The sequence below is a fragment of the Cibotium barometz genome, chromosome 62, assembly GCF_041138505.1.
Source record: "Cibotium barometz isolate CiBa-2024 chromosome 62, ASM4113850v1, whole genome shotgun sequence".
Lineage (NCBI taxonomy): Eukaryota > Viridiplantae > Streptophyta > Polypodiopsida > Cyatheales > Cibotiaceae > Cibotium > Cibotium barometz.
Window position 1 is genome coordinate 2,933,384 of NC_141107.1, and position 20,567 is coordinate 2,953,950.

Sequence of the window (20,567 nt, forward strand, 5' to 3'; positions counted from 1 at the left end):
CTCCTCAGGAGAATTTCAGATTTTCTTCGGCTCCGTTTCCCGAGTCACAGATTTGGGAAACATTTCTGGCTTTTTGGCAGATTTATGCGGTCCTTGTCCCAATACTCACTATTTCTCTCTTGGGTTAGATATTGGGCTCTTTGGACAATTTGGAGTGAGCATAATTTGGCATACTTGGGTCGGCAGAATCATCAGTCATATGAATCCTTCCGAGCCTCATTGCGACAATCCTTATATGATGCCTGCCATGAGGGTGATATGGATGCTTCTTGCTTAGAGCTTTTCTCTTTATGTTTCTGACATTTGGGATACTCTCCATTTCGGAGACTTCCCATCTTGTAAATTTATGAGCATATAAATATACTGCACTAGATATTACCAAAAAAAAAAAAAGTGTGTGTGTGAAGCTTGAGAGAGTGTGTGTGTGAGGGAGAGAGTGTGTCTTGAGAGGCTACAGCTTGCTTGTGTGAGCTTGAAACTTGAGACCTTGGCCTTGAGGCTTGCCACTTGAGGGAGAGAGAGTGTGTGTGTGTGTGAAGCTAAAGCTTGAAGTGTGAGAGGAAGTGTGTCTGTGTGTGTCTTCTTATAGAGAGGGAGGCAAGAGAGAGGCCAAGGCCCAAAGCCTCAAAGGTTCAAGGCCTATGGGCCAAGGCTAAAGGCCCATGAAAAGCCCCTCCCAGCCAAAAAAAAGGTCAAAAATGTGACCATTACCCAAACAGTAACCTGCGGCGTTCCCATGCAGCCGTCCCCCACAACCGTCCCCTCCTGGATCCGTCCCCAGAACGCCGTCCCTTGTGAGGGACGCCCAGCTAGGGACGTCCGTCTGTCCCCGTCCCACAGTGTTCCCGGGACGGCGTCCCCCCGTTCCAAGGGTCCGTCCCCTGTGACTATGCCGAATTTACTGCAACGTCATCGTCTTCGACTCCCAACTCAACCGTGACCCCAGAGGTAACTCTCTCCACTCCTTCCTTACCTTCCTCTGATTCATCAACTTCATCGTCTTCCTCCGACAGCGAGTACCTGCCTTCTGATGAGGAGGCTACACCTGCCCCTTCCCGCCGACCCCCTCCACCCCCCATCTCCAACCAACCACCCAGACCTACATCTTTTTCTCCAGTTTTCACCCAACCTTTCCACCTTTCTGCCACTCCATCCCGCCCACATCCATTCACCATTAACTTCATAGATCCCCATCCCTTCCAACTTCCATAGTTCTCTCAAATATTTACTTCCACCCAGCTTGCCACTTTGGGTTTGCAGGGTCTTGCTTCCCTTCCAACCTTGCCTCGCCCTGATGCGTCACTCTGTGCCTCCTTCCTCAGCACCTTTCCCTACTGCCTAATGGGCACTGTCTCACCTCCGCATATGTTGCACGCCTCCTTGGCCCTCCCGCACCCTCAATCCTTCACACCGCCGCTACGACGCTCGCGTCCTTGATATTCCCCCAGTCGAGCTATTTGCTGCCACCATCAACCTGCTTGCTCCCAACCCTTCACTGCCCAGCCCCCACATTATCCACCTCATGTTTTATTCCACTATTTTTTTCTGATCCGTGAAATTCCCACTGCTCCTCTGCCCTTCGTTTCCATCCATCACACCGAGGCCTTCTATTGTTTATGCACGGTTCACCCCTTCCCATTTCATCATCTGCTATATGAGTGCCTCCGCCTTTGTTGCCGTCGCTTCTGTACCCAACTCAGCCATCCTGACAACCCCTCTTTCACTTGGTCTTCTGCTCGATTTCTTACATACATCCTCCAGCAGCTGCCCATTCCTCTTCCATCTCCTACCCCACGAAAACCTCGTCAGTCCAACCCTTCTGCCTCTCATATCCGCCCTCGCGTACCGCGTGATCTGCCCCCCTCTTCCCGCCGCCACACTACTTCCCCCGCCCCACCACCCATTCCTCCTCACCATCCTCTCCGAGGCCCTACACCCTCCAATCACTCACATCCCTCGGCCTCAGTTGAGGTTGGTTCTCCATCCTCGGCGGCAGCAGCTGGTTCCAACCTCCCCATCCCCCCATCTTCTACAGCAGTTGTTTCCATCCTATCCGTCACCTCATCTTCTCCAGCAACTGTTTCCACTCTCCCCATTCACCTATCTTCTACAGCGGCTATTTCCACACTCTCCACAGCACACCGTTATCCACCTCCACTACTTCTCCATCACCTTCATCTCCAGCTCCATCATCGGGCGACACCTTCGATGGTGACTGCCACCATCCTGGCCGTCACCTCTACGATAAGAGAGCCATCTCTTCATGCCCCCACTCTCGGCGCCCCATATGAGGTGGTATTCCGTGTCGATGAGGAGGAGGACACGGAGTGCATCGAGCTTCCCGATTCTCCATTCTCCAGATATGTCTGTGGGAGACCTCCCATGCCTCTGAATCCGTGATCCCCCAGAGCAGCTATCATTACCACGCCCTCGTCGCGCTCGCCGTATTGTTCGGGGTCTCGACCACCTCTCCACAGTTCTCCGCATCTACTCCACCTATCTCACTGACTACTACTTCGAGCTCTCTAATATTCGCCGCCACCAGCAAGATCGCAACCGTCAGGGCACTGACACCATCCGTGATCTCCAGATTCAGGTGTCCACTCTCGAGCAGCGCCTACAGGAAACAGAGTCCGAGCTCTCCCACCTCCGCTCTTCATCTTCCCATCACACTGAGGAGGTGGATGGATTACGCGCTGTAGTAGAGAAGTACAGTCAGGAGCTCGTCTATTTACGGGCCTAGGCTGCCGAGTTCACCGCAGAGCGTGACTGGTGACTCAATGGAGGTGCCAAGCATGGATAATCAAGTGGAGACGCACCACCACACAAAGAGGTGCATTGAAGGCTCCAACGGCACCGACTGAAAAACCACTGCTTCAATACCCTCCGTGCATCCCTCCACCCTCTACAGTTCCTTCTCATGGGACTCCCCACTGCATCCTCGGCTGGCGCTAGCACTTCTTCTGGTGCCCCTAGCACCACTTCCGGCAGTACTTTGTACATGATGGCCATTTCAGTTGTACATACATCTTTTATAATGTTATTTTGTCTGCACTATTTTGATCTTTGTACTCTAGCATAATGTAATCTCTGCACTCTTATATTCATTATATATCAGCATACTGTAATCCCTGCATGCATGCATATTAAGCATACTACTATAATCAGGCATAATCCTCATCTCACAGTAACCTCTTTTATATCCTCACCGAGGACGGTGAGCACTCTAGTGGTGGACGACCTGTAGCCACCAAGGGTGCCCACACATTGGACTGTCCACCAAGATGCAACTGGACTGTCCACCGCAAAGCGTGACTGGTGACTCAATGGAGGTGCCAAGCATGGATAATCAAGTGGAGACGCACCACCACACAAAGAGGTGCATTGAAGGCTCCAACGGCACCGACTGAAAAACCACCGCATCTCTAGAGATAGGAGATTCCACCAGAGGCTACGCTGCCACCTCATGGCATCCACCAAAGATAGGTGATGCCACCGACTGGACTTCAAGCATATATGCCTCCTGACCCATCTTGGAGGATACCCTTATCCTGGAGCCTTCTCTCACTTGGAGGACATCCTCATCTTGCAGTCTTCATACCAACTCATTTTGGACCGCTTGTTCTATCATCAGCTTGTGCAGTGTCGTCCTCTTCACCGAGACCTTTTCTGAGTGTGCACAGTACAGTGAAGGGCATATATCAGTGTTCCCTAAGTTGTGCAAGTATTTTTGTGCTTTCCATAGTCTGGTCTCTTCTGTTCCTTCTTGTGTCGTGTCCTGCTGCGTAGTGTCTTCTGTGTTGCACCATGAGCATTAAGCACTCCGGACATACTATCCAGAGGAGAGCCACCATATAGTGTACCGGGCAAGCAACCCTTCTACACACTTGCATGCAGTAGAGGAAGGGGATATGCTCGAGAGCCAACCTGGTTGCTGAGAAGAGAGTCATGAGAGCGCCAAGGGGTTTTTTTTTTTCAGAAAGGAGACTTCTAGTAAGTATGAAAAATTTTACAAAATGGAGATTTCACACCAAGCAAGGTGGAGATCTCAACCAATCAGGAGCCTTGTGCTGCCAATAGGGTCCCGAATGAGAGGATGTGAAAAAGATACCAATGTCCCACTCTCTCATAAACTGGGCGCGCTTCCTCTCCGCAACCCTCGAAGATCCTTGGATTCTGGCCCGGGTAGCCATAATGGTGTGAATAATATCACTCCAAATCTTGTAAAGACACTGAGAAACAAGAACGGGAGTACCCTGAATGGCCTCAATGCATCTACCCTTCCAGATATTCCAGGCTGAGATGCCAGCAATAATCTCCCAAGAACTGTCTAACCTCTGTGCTGGAGGGACAAAGTGTGAAAGTGGCAAATCCTGAAGACAACACTGCCGAGCAACTCCTTGCCTAACCACCATAACGGCTGAGCTCCTGTCAGTCCCCTCGAACCTCAGTTGAGGCCCAGACTATGTCAACCAAATGATAGAACCAAAAGAAATGATAGCATCCCTCTTAATCCTTCCAAAGAGGTGTGCAATCGCAGACCAAACCCTCTGTGCTTCCCTGCATTCCCAAAAACAATGGTAAACTGACTCCGAAACTCCTGCACATCTAGGGCATGCTGGGCAAGCACCAGTAATAGACCTCCATTGATTGGTGGCCAGACCACCATGAAGGCAAACCCAGATAAAGGAGGAAATCTGTGGCTTCCTATAAGAATGCCACAATCTCCGCCAAAATACCATCTGAATGTCAATCTAAATGCCGTAAGACTCCCAATGGGGTCTAAGAGTGGGACACTCTGAATGTGTCCCAAGATAAGATGTCTGGCATTTCGCACCGTATAACTGAAAAAAGGCATGCTTTTCAAAGGGTTACTAGCATCCTTCCACTCCCACTCACCGGGGTCCCAATGCAAATGTCTGATAGGGCAGCCACCAAACAACCAAAGGCTAACACTCTCTGTAATCATCCTTGTGCGCGGGGGGGGGGGGGGGGGGGGGGGGGGGGGGAGGGGGTCAACAAAGACGTGCTTCCCTAACCTGCCAACAGCTCTTGGACGAATCTGGGGGCCCTCAATAAGGTCCTGCAACACTTGTCCCAGAGAAAACCCCAAACAAACAATGATGACGACCTTCCAAAAATGATCCAGTAATCCAATGGTTGGGAATGGCTGCATCAATCTGTGCAATCCTTCGGCTAGAGCCACTCAAATGCTGCGTGAAATCCAATCTCTGCACCTCGGTAAGGCCTTGAAACCTCTTCGAAGCCAGCACTGTGGGGCATAGGGTGTCCCAGCCAGCCCAGAGAATATGCATAGCTGCCCCAAAAGGCCTACCATGCACATCTAAGATCAAATCATTCCACAGAATGGGCTACTTGTTAGCTTCCTCCGCTGAACGCGGGGGGATGTGTACCAAAAAACTCCTCAGGCAGTCCCAGGCCCGTAGGAGGGACCCAACCACCGGGGACGAAGGGGAGCGATGAACTGCATCTGAAAAAATAAAGCATGAGCTGAGAGTTTAGTCACCTCCGCGAACAGGGACACACTTCGTGATCTGCTGCATGAGAAAGTCCTTCCATGGCTCAGTGCCTAGAAGAAAGCCCCTAACAACAAGCTTATAGAGCAAAGCCTTACATTGCACCTCAGGGTCAATGATATTCTTCAATCCATGGGTTGACTTCCTCAATTTGTTTCTTTGTAGCACTGGCGATTTCAGCCCATGAATGCATTTCCTTCTCACCTGCTGCCACTTTTGCCTTACATGATTCCAAAGTGTTTTGCATTTCTGTCATGTCTTTTTCGCGGTCAGCCATACATGTCTTCAAAGTGCCTTCGTACGATGCAACTGTTGTGGCAATCTCTCGCAGCATGTCATCCTTCCATTTCTGCATCTCTTTTTTCATTTTCGTGTGCATCAAGGCTTGGGCTAATTCCATCTCAACCCGTACTTGGGCTTGCATTTCTCCCTTCAATTGGACATATATCTCTTCCTTCAGCGTTTCGTATATCACTTTCCTTTGGGCATGCATCTGCTCGGTCCATTCCTTTTCAAAGCTCCTGTCGCATGGTGTTCATCTCTGTCCTTATGTGAAGCTATAGCTCCTCATAAAGGGCCTCATCTCGTCGGGCCATCTTCGTAATCCTTCGTGAGCCAGGGGACATGATTCCTTCCCTCAGTCTTCTGCGGTAGGCATTTGGTGCCTTCGTGAGGGTGTGAAAGGTTGTCTCACCATCGTGTTCGCCCTCTACGGGTTGAGACATGTTTTCCCCTACTAGTTGCTGCCTTGGGGGCCTAAGCAAGGGTGGGTGGGAAAAGGGGAGTAGAACTGAGAACTAGGAATGCACCTTACTGTACCTCCTGCACAAGGGGGGCAGAACTGAGAACTGGGAATGCACCTTACTGTACCTCCTGCACCTTACTGTTTGCACCTGCGCAGCCTGCCAATAGTCCTCTAGCCGTCTGCAGTTCTACCCGACAGTATGCAGAAGAGAGAGAAAGGGAAGTACAGTCCCTTCTGCGCTTTCTGCAACTACCTGCAAACCCAGGCGCCTCCTCACAAACACATGTGAAATCCCTGTTCAGTCCTGTGGCAGTTCTGCACCACCTGAAGCCGCCTGCAGCCCTGCGCTCCTCACAAGAGAGAGAGAAAGAAATAGTGCGAGAGGAAAACCTGCCCGGCTGTCAACTTTCGTACACTGCCTGCAGCCCAGCCCACGTGTGCGCTTCTGCCCTGCCAGTCCACCTCCTGCAAACCAGCCGGTCTCCTGCAGCCGTAACTGCTTACAGATGCTGCACCCCGACTGTGTGCCCAAGGAGATAACTAACAGTCGCCTGTGTGCCTGTCTCCTGCCCCGCCCTTGTTGAATTGCAGGTTATGATCACAGCGAGTCGGGGAGAGATGGAGCCTTTCTCACAAGAGAGAGAAAGAAAGAAAGAAATCTTTATTAACGTCTACTAGAGGCCGAAGTCGGCCTATGAATCTAGTCATTATGGTGCTTCTGATACTCATATGATGTTGTTTATTACCTGTCATGGGCCCCTACAGTTATTAAGAATCTGCGATCATGAGATAATGTCATGTGCTGAATAGGACCTGCATGGCCGATCACACCTACATATTGTACATTCTTGTTCGTTTCCATTGGTAAAATCATAACTCCTAGAATTTGATCCTCTGTTGCAAAAGCTAGGTATTCCTAACAGTCCAGAAATTGAAACAACATGGCATGAGTTAGATGCAATAATTTTCTCTATGAATATTAAATATTCATGAGCTTAAAAGTGTCCATGTGGTATATATTCTGTGATGATTTTGTTTTGCAGCTTTACTGCTGAAGATTTTTGTGATTGAAAACAGCCCAGTACCAAATTAACAGCACAAAGAATGATCTTAAAAGCTACCTGTAAAGAGTCCTGGTGAGAGATTCGAAACAAAGAATTCACCGGAGTTCCAAATGTTGGACCCAATAATGTCTTCTGGCATGCAAAATTCTTTGTATCATAGACACGGATTTTGAAGCTGGAATCACTGATTAAAAGGTGCAGCTGGAAAAATCAAACCACGTATATCATGAACAAATGCAAGTTCAAGTGTTTCATCTTTAAAGAAAATTGGCTCCAATTTCTACCAGCAAATAAAACATGACCTTCAAAGACCAAACATTAATCTACCACTAAAACTAAAATTATGATTTTCCTTTAGAGTAGCCTCTTACCATGCATCCACTTTTTGTTCCTCTCAACATATTTGATCCCTCTGGTCAGTGCTGTTCTCACTAACTGCCCTTAATCTATTGGAACAAAGAAGGCCTTCCTCTTCAAATACTTGATTGACTTTGACCCACAAGAAGAGGACAGGAAAACCACACCGATTACCCTTCCATTTATAACACTGCCTAGAGTTTATTTTAAACTACTGACCTGCATTGGTGCATAAACAGGGACCTTCAGCACAAGCAAAGCGCGCTCTCTTCATGAAGAAGTGGGACCATGGGATCTTCTTTGCACTCGCAAGACTTGCTTCCATGTGAGGTGTGTTGAGCCAAAAATCAATAAGAAAGCCTTGACCACATTCTGCAATTTTCAGATGGTTGAAAATGTGGGGCCACAATAGCACAAAAATGGACTCCCACTGGACTCTCTTGGCATCACTGCACCCCTGACCAACTGCGATTACCTCACACTATGTGATAAGGATTTTTGGCTTCTAACCATGATTTTGTATTGATATTTTAATACTTAACAGAAGCCTCTTTCTTTGAAAACAAAGCCATAAATAGCTATATTTATTCACAAGTATGCTTTCTAATTATACCATGCCCTATATGAGTGAGTTATTTGGTCATAAGTGCACATCGCCACTGGTATGGGCCGTTGGGGTTGTAGAAAATATGAAAGCTAGAGCAGACTAGAAATGAAACAAGAACAAAAATGAAAGACAAAGAGTTACCTTGAGATGAGTGTAGACAAGACACAAGATTGATACATTCATTGATGTGACACCTACAATTTATAGGTGAGAAGTACAAGATTGAGTAGACTTACTTATGGGATAAATGTAGAGGTGCCACATGGCACTAGACTCAAGACACAAAGACTGAAACTAGACTAGAGAAATAGTACACCTAGTGTGCACTTATTTCCAACACCCTCCTTAAGTGGACACTAGGAGGAAGACAAAAGACAAGACTATAACATGACAAAAGATAAGACCAAGACAGAGAGACTAGACAAGGATTGAGAGACAAGCTAGAAGACAAGATGGACAAGACTAGAAGACAGACATAAAGACTGATAGACTGAGAGACAAGACATGAGAGACAAAGGATCCTGAGACACCCCTCCTCAAGTGATATCCTCATATGGGTCCACAAGGGTAGCGACAAGAGTGGATCATAGACAGACAGAGAGAGAGACAATTAGCCAGTAGAGTGGTCCAACAGAGAGAGAGACTTTCAGATAGACATGAGAGAGACTGACAAAATGGGGACATAGACAAAATGCCAAAGAGAATGTGGGTAGCTAATCCACAAAAGAGAGGCATATAGACTGATAGACAGAGTGTCAGAGACATATGACTGTAAGATCACACAAGATAGACACATAGACAGAGAGACTGACTGATTGTAGATAGACAGAGAGATGGACATTGATAGATAATCCCTCCTCAAGGTCAATCCTCCTGCTAGAGTGAGTAATGCAGGGGTGCCTCTTGGATAGGGACAAAGATAAGTCCATGTAGACAAATAGACGTGATATTACCCCATGATCTACATCATTGGTGATCAATGGTGGTAGATAGCATGAAAACATAGACAATTATGAGAGAGATGGGAAGGTCTTACCAGATTTGGCAGTGTCTAATCCCGTACAAGATAGAGAAGTAAATGAAATTCAGAACTCTCTTTTTTTTTTCTTCTTCTTCTTTTCTTTTTTTTTTAAAAAAAAATAAGAAATAGAGAGTAGACTGAAAATAGAACACGACATACACTTGATTTCTATTTCAAATTTGCTGCTGCAGGTCTGGCTGGTCCAATGGACAGCTAACCCACATGTGAAGATGAAGAGGAAATGTGAAATAACAAAGGGGAAAATGCCTTTTGCACAGATGTTGCAAATCAGGTCCAAAATCAGCATTGGAGTTTACCTTCACAAAAGGAGGTGTCGAACTGATGTCGAGAAGACCAGAGATCCAAAAATGACGAGTTGTTGCATGAGTTGAATGTCCAGGAGGTCCATGACTTGAGAAGACATGTTGATGAAGAAGAGAGTGCGGGGGTAGCTGCTGCATGTGCAGTACTAGAGGACAGGCCGGTAAGCTCAAGTAGAGAGGCGGCAGCACCATGATGAACCCCCGCAGCAGCAAGAAGAAGAAGACGGGCAGTTGTTGGCATGGCGGGCAGAAAAAAACGCAGCTATGGCTGCAGCAGACTGTGGATAGGCTGAGGGCAGCGGTGTAGAGAGACGAAGAGGTGCTCTTTAGGGCGCAAATGCATTGCAAGTCGGCGCTACTGTCTGCAGAGTGAGCAGGTGCAAAGAAGAGGGGGAGCAGGGTCATGGCGAAAAATGCACAAAGGGCCATCTTGAGACTTCTAGAGCAACGGGTGCAATGAAAAACAGCGGGCGCAGGTAACCACCAGTTAAAGCTCTCAAGTATTCAACAGGGCGGAGCAAGTTCAAGCCGGCGGGTTGCTACAGCAGTAGGTTTGGATAGGTACACACGTTATGTCCCAATGCTGTGAATCTGGCGAGGGCAACAGATGCATCTAGGCGGCGGCCTGAAGATATGGCGGGCAACACATGGGCTGCACTGAATTGAGTGGGACAGCTTGGAGAGAATGGCGAAAGCTCATAGAAAAAAACAGGGAAACCCTAAAACCATGGCTCTGATACCATGTAGAAAATATGAAAGCTAGAGCAGACTAGAAATGAAACAAGAACAAAAATGAAAGACAAAGAGTTACCTTGAGATGAGTGTAGACAAGACACAAGATTGACACATTCATTGATGTGACACCTACAATTTATAGGTGAGAAGTACAAGATTGAGTAGACTTACTTATGGGATAAATGTAGAGGTGCCACATGGCACTCGACTCAAGACACAAAGACTGAAACTAGACTAGAGAAATAGTACACCTAGTGTGCACTTATTTCCAACAGGGGTTTGGGGAAATGCATGGTGGTGGTGTTGGTCTAGCCTCAAAGCTCCAAGGTGGTTTGGATAGAGCTATGGTTGGGCGGTACGTCACCAACACCACATCCATGTCAGTTTGTGTATTTTTGTCTTGCACGAGCTGCTTGGGAGTTAATTAAATGCTTCAGTTTGTATCAGAGCCCACTCAACCATTCCATGCGTGTGGAAGTCATCCTCAGGAGACCATTTCTTTTTATTGCAAATTGTTGTTTGATTCATGCATTAAGCTAGGTGCTCTTTTTGGTCTCGAGTTTAATGGTTTTCTTGGGAAAGAGGAACTTTGCACTAGCTGTTTGTTTTCTTTTTTTTTCTTTTCTTTTTTTTTTTTCTTCAGAAAGAGACTTCTATTAAGTATGAGAAAAACATACAGCAATCACAGCTATAAGCCGGACGAGAATAGAATCACCCCAATATGTAAGGTGATTTCAACCACTGAGGAGCATCATGATCTTATGTAAGACCTATGGTACTAGAGGAGAAGAAGATGCCATGGTCCCATTCCGGCATAAATATCACACGCTTCGCCTGTGCAGAACGAGAGGGCCCCTGAGAATGCGAGCCCAAGTAGCCATAAGAGTGTGGATGATATCACCCCATATAAATAGTACTAATGCACTGAGACCCAAAAATCTGGACACCCACAATAGCCTCCGTGCATCTAGCTCTCCAGATCTGCCATGCTGTAATACTGGCAATAATCTCCCAACTGGTGTCAATCCTCTCTCTAGGGGGTGTATAATCAGACCCTGCAATAGACTATGCTGGGCAATACCTCTACGAATGAAAAAAACAGAATCTGTACCACTGCCCTCATAAAAAAGTTGCGGACCAGACTGGGAGGGCCAAGCAACTGCCCCCCAAGTCACATGCATGGCTCGGCCACTCAATTTGCCCATAAGTTGGGCTACACGACCCCAAATCTGTTGTGCAATGCTACACCCCCATAGACAATGTTGTACGGACTCAGAATCTGCCGCACATCTAGAACAGGAAGGTGCTACACCAAAAACTGATCTCCACTAATTGGTGGGAAGACCACCATGTAAGAATAACCAAAAGAAATGAGAGATCTGGCTCCTTATGTATGAGAGATCTGGCTCCTTATGTATGAGAGATCTGGCTCCTTATGTATGAGTGCCAAAGTCTATGCCAATATCTGCGCTGTATCACTGGAAAAATATCAAAGCTCTCCCAATGAGACCTGAGAGTAGGGATCCTATGCATCTGTCGAGTGAGGAGAAGCCTGGCATTCCAAACAGTGAAACTGAAAAAAGGAAGGCTTTTCAAAGGATCGAAGGCATCAATCCACTCCCACTCTCCTGGATCCCACTGAAGATATCTGATAGGACTACCACCATACAGGCACAAACACCAAGAGCCATGAGTCACTATCTGAGGAGAAGGGTCAATGAACCAGTGCGACCAACAATCCTCACTAGACTAAGCCTAGTGTTTGGTATGATCTCCTCCATACTGCATCTCCTCAATCTCCCACCAGGCATGATAGAATACATGAGGAAATCTGTATCCTCCTGGCCTGGCAGAGCAATGACCTGCAGAGGTATGCCTATCCTCGAAAAAACTCCTAGCCAACTCGGATGATAGTCTCCGTGAAAGGTCCCAAAAAGCCACTCATGCGGAATAGCTGCATCAATCTGATCAATACGAATGCGAGAGCCCCTAAGATGCTGAGTGGATGCAACTCTCCGATCCTCCGGAAGACTCTTAAAGGTCTTCCAAGCAAGAACTGTGTATGCGCATCTCTCCCATCCTGACCATTGAATATAATGAGATGCACCAAGTGGCCGACCAGCCTCATCCCTAATGAACTCGTTCCACATAATAGGTTGTCCGTCAGCCTCGTCCAAAGACCTAGGAAGCCTTTGTCGCAAAAAATATCTCATGCTTCTCCATGCTCTGACAATGGCTGCAATAAGAGGGGAAGATGGTGCCCTAATATCAGCCTCAATGAACAAAAAACGTGTGTTGGGCATCCAGTCTCTCCCGACCCTGGGTGTACATCTGGAAATCTGAGACAAGAAAAAATCCTTCCAAGGCTCAGTGCCTGATAGGAAACCTCAGACCACAAGTTTGCAAAGCAACGCCCTGCATTGAACATCCGGATCGATAATATTCAAGCCCCCCTCTCTTTTGGGCTGAATAATTGTGAGCCAAGCTACCCTAGCACGAGTGTCTGAGGTACCATCCAAGCCCGACCAGAGAAAATTTCGGATCAATCTCCGCAATTGGCCAATGCACGCACGAGAGAAGCACCAACAAGAGGCAATAAACCAAGCTGAGGCAAGCAAAACCTGATTAGCCACCAAAGCTCTGGAGGCTAAATCTAATCTCCTGGAGCTCCAATGGAGGAGCTTCTTCCGGATACTCATAAGTACCGGAGCAAACTGCTGTGCAGGAGAAATATCAATCCCAACTTGGCATCCCAAATATCTAGCAGTACATCCTCTGCTGATCCAAGTAAAACCAAGCTCTGCACCCCAATATACTCTCGGTGAATCACTAACCCAAAAACCAACAGATTTGTGCCAATTAATGAGTGCCCCTGCTGCCAAACAGAAGTCCTCTAGTGCTACCCGGAAGAAACATAAGCATATATGTGAAGCCTCCAAAAACAAGGCTATGTCATCAGCTAACTCAGAGTCAACCAACTCCTGCATAGAAAAAGAGGACTACGAAGACACTACGCAGGATTGAGGCCATGAGCATCTTTCTCCGCTCCACTGCTGGTATTTCAGGATTGAGGTTGCCTCTTCGTAGCCATCCTCCCCTCGACACTTACCATGAGGTAAGGCATGAAGAGCATGACTGAACTCCTGCATAGAAAAAGGGGCATCCAGAGCAGCACACATCTCCTCGGTGATCAAATGTGGCAATGCATTCCAAACCTTCCTCTGTGCCCTGTGTCTCAGATCAGAATGCGGCTCAGCACTAAGAAACTGGCAGTAGAAATCATTGGCAATCTATCTAACCATGAGAGGATCTGAGTGAAGAGTGCCATGTGAATCCTGCAACTGCCTGACACTATCTCTGGCATGAGATGGGCCGTGAGAAGCAAAGAAATGTTTGTTACATCTGCCACCCATCTGTGTCCAAAAGGATTCCTGGGCATGGAAACGATACTCCGCGCGTTGCTCAAGAGAGTGATGAAGTTCTGCTCTAATAGTACATAAAGAATCTGCAACCCATTCAGCATGAGGATGTTTCTCGTGCTCTTACTGCAAGGCAGCCACTCTACGTCTAATAGCCCTTTCTAAGTCCAAGGCCTCTTGCCTCTTAGACAGGGCACATGTGTGATTAAAGTCACTAATATCACAGAGAGAGGAGGCCAGGCTTTGAGAGGCCTGTACAAAGTCATGAGATCTCCAAATATCAAGCATATGACGCGATAGCTCTGCATCTGAAAACAAATGATCAAGGATGTGTACATGGGGTGCTGATCCATGGCAATTCGAATCTCTAATACATAAAACCACTGGGCAATGATCCGATTTCGAGGTGCCTGTAGCAATCAAAGTATGTCCACCTCTATCAAGCACCCAATCATCCACATAAAATCTGTCTAACCGTGCATAGATACATCCTACATCTCTTCTCCTGTTAGACCATGAATAAAGAAGAGTAGATGGACTCCTCAAAATGTCATCCTCATGCCAACAATCTCTACCATGAATGGAGAGTATAAACCTCTCCCAAGATGCTCTTTCAAGAGGATGCACCGAGCCCTCATGTCCACCTCTTTTATCCGTTGGCATCTCAACCATGTTAAAATCCCCACCAATAATCCAATGGTCAGCAAGAGGCATCAATGTAGTAAGAGATTCCCAAAAGGCAATCCTCTCACCTCTATGGTTAGGAGCATAGAGATTGAGAATACCGATGCGTGTAGTACCCTGCATAAGAAGAATCCACTGCGCTCTCGCAGGCAAAATGACACCATGTCCAATGATGCAAGGCAAGATCAAAGCTGAAACAGAGATACAAACACCACCCTTGGTACCAACAGCCGGTGACCAAAAGGTGTGTCCCGAGAGAAGCTTGCCTAATCTCCCGCACTGACTAGCATCCAGTTTATGCTCTTGCAAGAGCAATATATCCATAGGTCCACCTGTGACTGCACAATGAAGTTGGGTTTTACAATTTGTTTTTGTCAACGTGGAAAAAAACCCCCAAGACCCTGAATGTTCCAAGAGACAATCCTCATAAAGACTCAGAGTAGGAACGACTAGATCTTGTTGGTCGACGAAGGACCCCCTTTAGAGGCGGAAGTACGCCTCGCATAGGTAAGGGAGGGAAAATCTGACAATGTAAACCTTACCTCTCTCTCCCACTCCGAGGAAAAGCCAGGGCTAGTCCTCAGAACTGGAGAGGTACCATGACAATGCGAATGTGCAGCATCACCCTCAAGGGTGCAATCATCCTGTAACTGTAATGCAGCATCCTCTTGTGAGGGATCCAGATCATGTGCCTGCAAGGCCTCATCCTCCAAAAAAGGATCAACATCCTATGAGACAAGAGCTGCATAGGGGTTAGGGTGCTCCACAGGGAGTGTGGGTGAAGGGGCAGGTATGAGGGTCCGAGGGTGCCTGCCATCCCTAACCACAACCCAACGATGTGTGGTCTGCTGTGTCAAAGGAGCAGCTGGAGTCTCGGCATCTGCAGAAGGCCTCTGATGGGCAGGACCACACCGCTCCTAGCATGGCCCCTCGATCTAGGACAATCTCTAGCAATGTGACCCTGTCGACGACAAATCCGACACTGGTCAAGTCTGCCTGCAATCTCCATCCTCTAGCGGAAATGAGATCCGTCAGGTCTCTGAAGCATAACATGATCATCAGTAATCGATGGATCAGAAACAAGCACAAGGACCCGGGGTACACCATCAAGAGTGGCGGTAACGGCCGCAGAAGCTGGGGCGGGAGAGCTCGGGAGGATTGGTACCTCTAGAACCTGGCCAAAGGATGCCCCTATGGAAGCTAAAAGCTTCCAATAGGACCGAGGAAGAGCAGGGAACCGTAGTGAGACCGGGGTAAGGCGCTGATCCTCCACCACTGGATCAAAGCCCACCTGGTAGGTACTGAAAGAAGAAAATCTTCCTAGGACCAAGAGAAAAGGGGCTGCTAGCCAAAGCCTGAAAAGTAGCTTCTAAAGAATGAAAGTCCACCTAGAAGAAGCCTCAACCAAGTAAACGAGTATCCTGAAAGTGCACATTCAGCTCCGAAGGGAGAGCTGCTAGAAGCCATTCACGGCCCTGTGAACGAGAAGGGTGGGAACCATAAACTCTCGCAACAAGGGTAGTCTGGACCTCAAGGTCAATGTCGTGCTGAAGAGAGGTGAGCTCGTCTTGTGAAAAATTGAGGATTCTCCCGGCCAGTGGGGGTGATGAGCGATTGGCTGCGGCAGAAAAAGCCATAAGACCAATCAAGAAAAGTGGGCGGCCAACTTGAATCCAGATAAAATAGCTGTTGGGAAAACGGGAGCAGAGGAAGGGGGGCAAAGGCGGGGAGCAGCTGGGGAAGCAAGGGCAAAGGGACAGGTGGGGGCAGCAGAGGGGTAGGCGGGGACTGAAGAAGGCAGGGGGCGGGCAGCAAAGGGGGAGCGGGGCAGCAAAGGGGGTGGGCAACAAAGGGGGAGGCGGGGCAGCAAAAGGGGGGCTGGCGGGGGCAGCAAAAGGGGGCAGGCGAAGGCAGGCGGGGGGCAGCAGAGGAGCTGACGGGGGCAGACGGGGACAGTTGAAGGGCAGGTGGGGCAGCAAAAAGGGGGCTGGCGGGGGCAGCAAAAGGGGTAGGCAGAGGCAGGCGGTGGGCAGCAGAGGGGCTAGCGGGGGTAGCTGAAGGGCAGGCGGGGACTGAAAAGCTAGCGAAGGACAGAAGTTGGGCAATCGAAGGGGGTGCGAAGGCAGCAGATGGGCAGGCGAAGGCAGCAGAGGCAGGCGGGAGCAGCAAAGAAACAGGCGGAGAGATAGTTTGTGTGGGAGGAGAGAGTGTGCGTTTATATCAGTGTATGTGCAGTGTGTACATGTGTGTGTGTGTGTGTGTGTGTGTGTGTGTGTGTGTGTGTGTGTGTGTGTTGATGATGTTTTGGATGCTGGTGGCCATGTGCTTTCTTTTGTGGTTGCCGCCAGAAAATTTGGTCTCGGGATGCATTACAGATCAATCTGGCAGCTTATTCCAGAGCTTCTTGCTCCTTTTGAACCAATTGCAGATTTGGATCATTCTGATCATTTGGTTGATTGGAGCCTTAGAAGAGAACAACCTGCACGAGGCCCTTTATCAATGGCTAAACTTTCGGTTCATTCGACATATCATCTCTTGTTGCCTGCCTCTTGGGTTCAAGAACATGCGAATCAGATTTGGCATCTTCATAAAAGTCAGGCTTGGTGGAAACAGCGGCTTCATTCTCTTTGGAAATGCAGTCTTCCTTTGAAAAGTAGAATTTTTTTATGGAGATGCTTGATTGGAGTCTTGCCAGTCGGCCTTTTCTTGGCTAGGCGACTTTTGGCACCTTCAACTTGTCATAGTTGTGGTGCTTCTCGAGAGACAGTCTTTCATCTTTTGTGGAGTTGTCCTCTGCCTAGGACTTTATTGGATCGGATTGCTGCACGTTTGAGAGCCCGCTTTCGACAGGCACCCTTTGGGAAATACTTTTGGATCTTCGGTCTTCTCCCTTCACCCCTTAGATCCTATAACGTCTTCTTTGATTGGGTTCGCTCTACTGGGCTTTATGGACTACCTGGCAGTCTCGCAACAGGATAGTTTTTGCTGGGCCTCATTTGGATGCTTACTCATTCTTCCGTTCCTCTCTTCAGCAATCTTTATATGACTGTCTCTCTCTTCATGAGATTGACTCATCTCTGTATGCTCTTTTTACAGATTGCTTTTAGATGTTTAACTATGTTCACACTGAACATAGTGAACACTCTAGTAGTCTCCTTTGTATATGGTCTTTTTGGTGGGTTTTCCTCGTTTTGAGGTTTCCCACCTGTAATTAATGACATGAAGCTTTACAAAAAAAAAAAATGTGTGTGTGTGTGTGTGTGTGTGTGTGTGTGGTCACTGGTGTGTGTGTGTGGAGTCTCGAACGTCGCGACCTGCTCGCCTGGCTCGCCTGCTCCCTCGACCTGCTCGCATGCTGGTCTGCTCAACCTGCCCGCCCCTTGTGTGTGAGCACGTCTGGTAAGGCGCGCCTGCTTCCTAGTCTATGTCGGGCCTGCAGCCCTCTTCGCCACAATCTGAGGGTCCCTTCTTAGCGCACAGAAACACTCTATTCTCATCGTCAATCTGCCCTATCTTCCTCTCTTCTGCGACCTGTCTGCGTGTGTAGGAGTGTGTGTGTGTGTGCGGGTGTGTGTGTGTGTGTGTGTGTGTGCGCCTCGCTACTACAGGTCTCTATTTTCCCTTCTGTGTAAGATAGTATTCCAATAGCGCTGTCCCCCTTTTTTCTGATCTGTGTCTTCGTGCTGCATCGAATAGTCTCCATGGCAGAAACAAGCAAGTATTATGTCAAGAGAGCTCTTTCTCCTGAACCTAAAAGACAATCAAGGGAAACTCTGCCCCCCATAGCTCCTTCATCTGAAGATGCTTCCTATGTGTTTGACATGTTGAATGAGGATTTTCAACAAAGTAGAAGAGAATGGATACTACCTGCTCCGGAACTCACTTACAAGATGAAGTTGCCTTCTCTTGTGCATCCTCTGAAGAAGCTTTCTCAAACTGCAGTCATCATCTTTTTTCCAGGTAAAATACCCTCGGCTAATGATGTGGGACAATGGGTGAATTCTCTCCTAGGTGGATGCTATGTAGAAGGAGTCTATTTTGCCTCCAGAGGATTTTATGAGGTTCATCTCTTGGATGCATTGACAAAACAAAAGATGCTGGAAATGTCCCCTTTATTTTTTGGTCGTCAAATGGTGCACATCATGCCTTGGTCTCCTAATAAGGATTACCAGAGTCTCATTAAACATCACTGCCCTGTATGGGTTGAAGTCGTTGATTTTCCAGATTACATGAGAACAGAGCTTCCAGGCTTAGCAATGACATTGGGACAAGTGATCTGTCCCCCTCGTCCCACAGGTAATAAAAATCGTTTTTTCATCTTATGGGATACTGATAGACCAACCCCCTCTTCTATTGCAGTTGAGATTGAAGGTGTTAATTTGGGAAAGAAATATTTTACTTTGAAATGGGGCATTTTTGCTGGAGCTTGTTTCTCTTGTCACAAGTTCGGGCATCTAGCTTTTGAGTGTCCCTCAATCCTTCATCCGCCTCCTCCAGCTGCCATTCCTCAGTCATCTAATAAAGGAGGTCAAAAGACTTATGTGGAAAAGACTGAAGCTAAAGGAGCAAAGCCTTCAGTTCATACAGGGAACCAAGCCAATTCAGCTCAAAACAAGGATAAAGGAAAAAGCAAGCTAGTGGAAAATAATTCATCTTCTCACGAGGGTTGGCAGAATGCAAAGAAGACGGTGCCTCTCAAACAAAGACCTCTCCAATCTCGTAATTGGGATGCTTCTGCTTCATCTCCTGGTCAACCTTCTACCTCATCGGACAGCCCCATCTCAAAGGCATGGGTCAATGCAGTTAAGAAGGGTATTCCACTTTGTGAAGAAGATGATCTAGTCAGGGAATTGGATTCTAAGGGTCAGCAAGACCCTGAGGCAATGGCAGAGGCCTGATGCCTCCCTTTATCTTTGAGGACTGCTCATCTCTTGTACATATTTTCATGCGTACTTCTCTTAAATGTTTTTCTTATAACATACAGGGCCTCTGCAATCAGCATAAATGGAGGCTCCTATGGCATTATATAAATAATACTCATCCAGATGTTGTGTGTCTGCAAGAGCATAATCAGCATTCTTTTGCTGGCCAGCATGGGTTCTTTTCAAGATATGATATATTTTATGCAGGATCTGGACAATTCTCTGGGTTGTGTATTTTAGCCAGACATGATCTGCACCCCTGTGTAGCATATAATGATCTTTGTGGCCGATGGATGATTATCCAATGTATGATCAATGGAGAGATTTTTGAAATAGGCTCCTTGTATGCCTCTCAAATTTCAGCTTCCAGAGCTCAAATGTGGGACTCTATAAACCAATATCCTTGGTCCTCAAATGCTCTTCTTTGTGGTGACTTTAATAATTCTCCTCACTAGAAGGACAATACCACACATAAATCCCATATGCTTCCCTCTGAAATCCAGCAATGGGAACATATGACTTCATCACTTCATACTGCAGATTAATGGACAGCAACTCACCCTTCGGTTTTGGGATTCACATATCATCATAATGCTTTTACAGAATATTGGGCCAGGCTTGATAGATGGTATCTTATTCATGCTCAGCAATATGATGATTATACATGTCAAATATGGACTGATTATTCTCAACAACTATCTGATCACACTCCACTTTGGCTCAACCTTTCATTTGGTATGCCTCTGGATGATATTCAGCTCTCTTTAGTCAGACATTTGCAGGTTAATCAATTATATCTTTCTCATGAAAAATTCCAGCAAATGATCAGATTGGCTTGTAAGCCATTGATATCCCATGCTCAGGAGGATCTTGATTTTGCTTGGAACTCTTTTGTACATCGTATTCAAAATGTCATTAAGGAATATGGAAGATGGTACATGGCAGAAACCAGACAGCATATCCAGTGGGCAAAATCATACAAGCAGTCCTTGGTACAGATTAGCCATCAAAGGTCTCTTTCTGCTTCTGAACAGAATTCATTGTCTTGTGCTTCTTCCATAATTGATGCTAATGATGATAAACGCAAGCTTTCCAAATGGCAGACAAGGGCTAGAGTTAAACCTATGCTAGATAAGGGATGCTCGTCGAAATC

General features: G+C 47.3%; 1 protein-coding gene across 1 annotated transcript in view; it reads right to left on the reverse strand.

The window, feature by feature from the left end:
• LOC147604018 (cilia- and flagella-associated protein 251-like) overlaps window positions 1-20,567 on the reverse strand; it is a 212,740-nt gene that overhangs the window by 63,747 nt on the left and 128,426 nt on the right. The window contains exon 16 of the mRNA XM_086795115.1: window positions 7,404-7,547. Within this exon, the coding sequence (XP_086651241.1) occupies window positions 7,404-7,547 (144 nt within the window). The remainder of the gene's footprint in view (window positions 1-7,403; window positions 7,548-20,567) is intronic.